The 991-nt window shown below is 66.7% G+C and overlaps 2 protein-coding genes across 2 annotated transcripts in view; one reads left to right on the top strand and one right to left on the bottom strand.

Annotated features, from left to right (window-relative positions):
- Positions 1 to 452, bottom strand: part of PFDN6 (prefoldin subunit 6) — a 1,387-nt gene extending 935 nt beyond the window's left edge. The window contains exons 1-2 of the mRNA XM_004718035.3: positions 407 to 452; positions 120 to 214 (exon numbers count right to left, since the gene is read on the bottom strand). Of these exons, the coding sequence (XP_004718092.3) occupies positions 120 to 205 (86 nt within the window). The 5' untranslated portion in view covers positions 206 to 214; positions 407 to 452. The remainder of the gene's footprint in view (positions 1 to 119; positions 215 to 406) is intronic.
- A 427-nt stretch (positions 453 to 879) lies between these two features.
- WDR46 (WD repeat domain 46) overlaps positions 880 to 991 on the top strand; it is a 9,165-nt gene continuing 9,053 nt past the window's right edge. Inside the window, exon 1 of the mRNA XM_045292810.1 lies at positions 880 to 990. Coding sequence (XP_045148745.1) covers positions 922 to 990 — 69 coding nt within the window. The 5' untranslated portion in view covers positions 880 to 921. The remainder of the gene's footprint in view (position 991) is intronic.

Below are 991 nucleotides of genomic sequence, written 5' to 3'. Positions count from 1 at the left end.
TGGTGTCATGTGGCAGGATCTCCTCAGGGGCCATCTTCCTCTCTGTCCGCTCACTTTCACCTCCAGGGTGTGCCACCGCTGCTGCTGAAATCTCAGTGAGGGGACCCACTGAGTAAGACCCGGACATGGACTTACTCAGGTCCTTCTGCAGCTGCTGATATTTCTCCACTTCCCCCTGCAGCTTCTTTTGGATCAGCTCAGCCATGGCGGGGACCAGCGCGCTCCCCGGGCCTGGTAGCGCGGTGGTCAGCAGTACCAAATCCCAGCCAGGGGACAACGGGGCACCCCGTCGGGGGGGGGGGTCCGTGATGCAGTGGGGGTGAGGCCCCTTACCCTTCTGCAGCTGCTGATATTTCTCCACTTCCCCCTGCAGCTTCTTTTGGATCAGCTCAGCCATGGCGGGGACCAGCGCCTGCGAGGGGTGGGAGAGGGGCGCTGGGGCTCAGGCTGGAAGATGCCCGGACAGCCCGCCGGGGAGGCCGAAACGAGGCCCCAGCGCACCCCCGCTCAACCGCCAGCCTGCCCTACTCACGCTCCCCGGGCAGGACTTCTAACCCCGGAAGTGGACACGGAATGCTGGGAAAGAGCCGCCTCCGGAAGTTGCCGTCTGAGGCATGCCGGGAAATGTGGTCCCCGCTGAACGAACGGCGTCCCGCTAACAGGACGGGACTGAGACGGTTGTAAGGAGCACGAGAGGAGCCGGGAGGCGAAGACCTCCTCGGTTCGGGCTTTCCCACGGTGACCTTAGGGCTCGGGCCCGGCGGGCTTCCTGGCCCGGCTCGGCCGCCCTCACTAAAGATGGCGCCGATGGGCGTCAGGCCGGCCCCGCGCGCGCTGGCTGAGGGCAGAGGACTTCCGGGGTTCCCGGCCGGCGGGGCGCGGCTGAAGGGTCTGCACGTGCCGAACCAGTCCGGGGGCTCCATGGAGACCGCCCCGGAGCCCGGCGGGGACGTCCCACCCAAGAAAAGCAAGCTTCGGGTCCAGAGGAAGG

This window comes from Echinops telfairi, unplaced genomic scaffold (genome assembly GCF_000313985.2).
Source record: "Echinops telfairi isolate 266 unplaced genomic scaffold, ASM31398v2 ScPeMD7_655;HRSCAF=1070, whole genome shotgun sequence".
Taxonomy (NCBI): Eukaryota; Metazoa; Chordata; class Mammalia; order Afrosoricida; family Tenrecidae; genus Echinops; species Echinops telfairi.
Note: the sequence above shows the minus strand (reverse complement) of the source record. Positions and strands in the feature narration are given on the sequence as shown.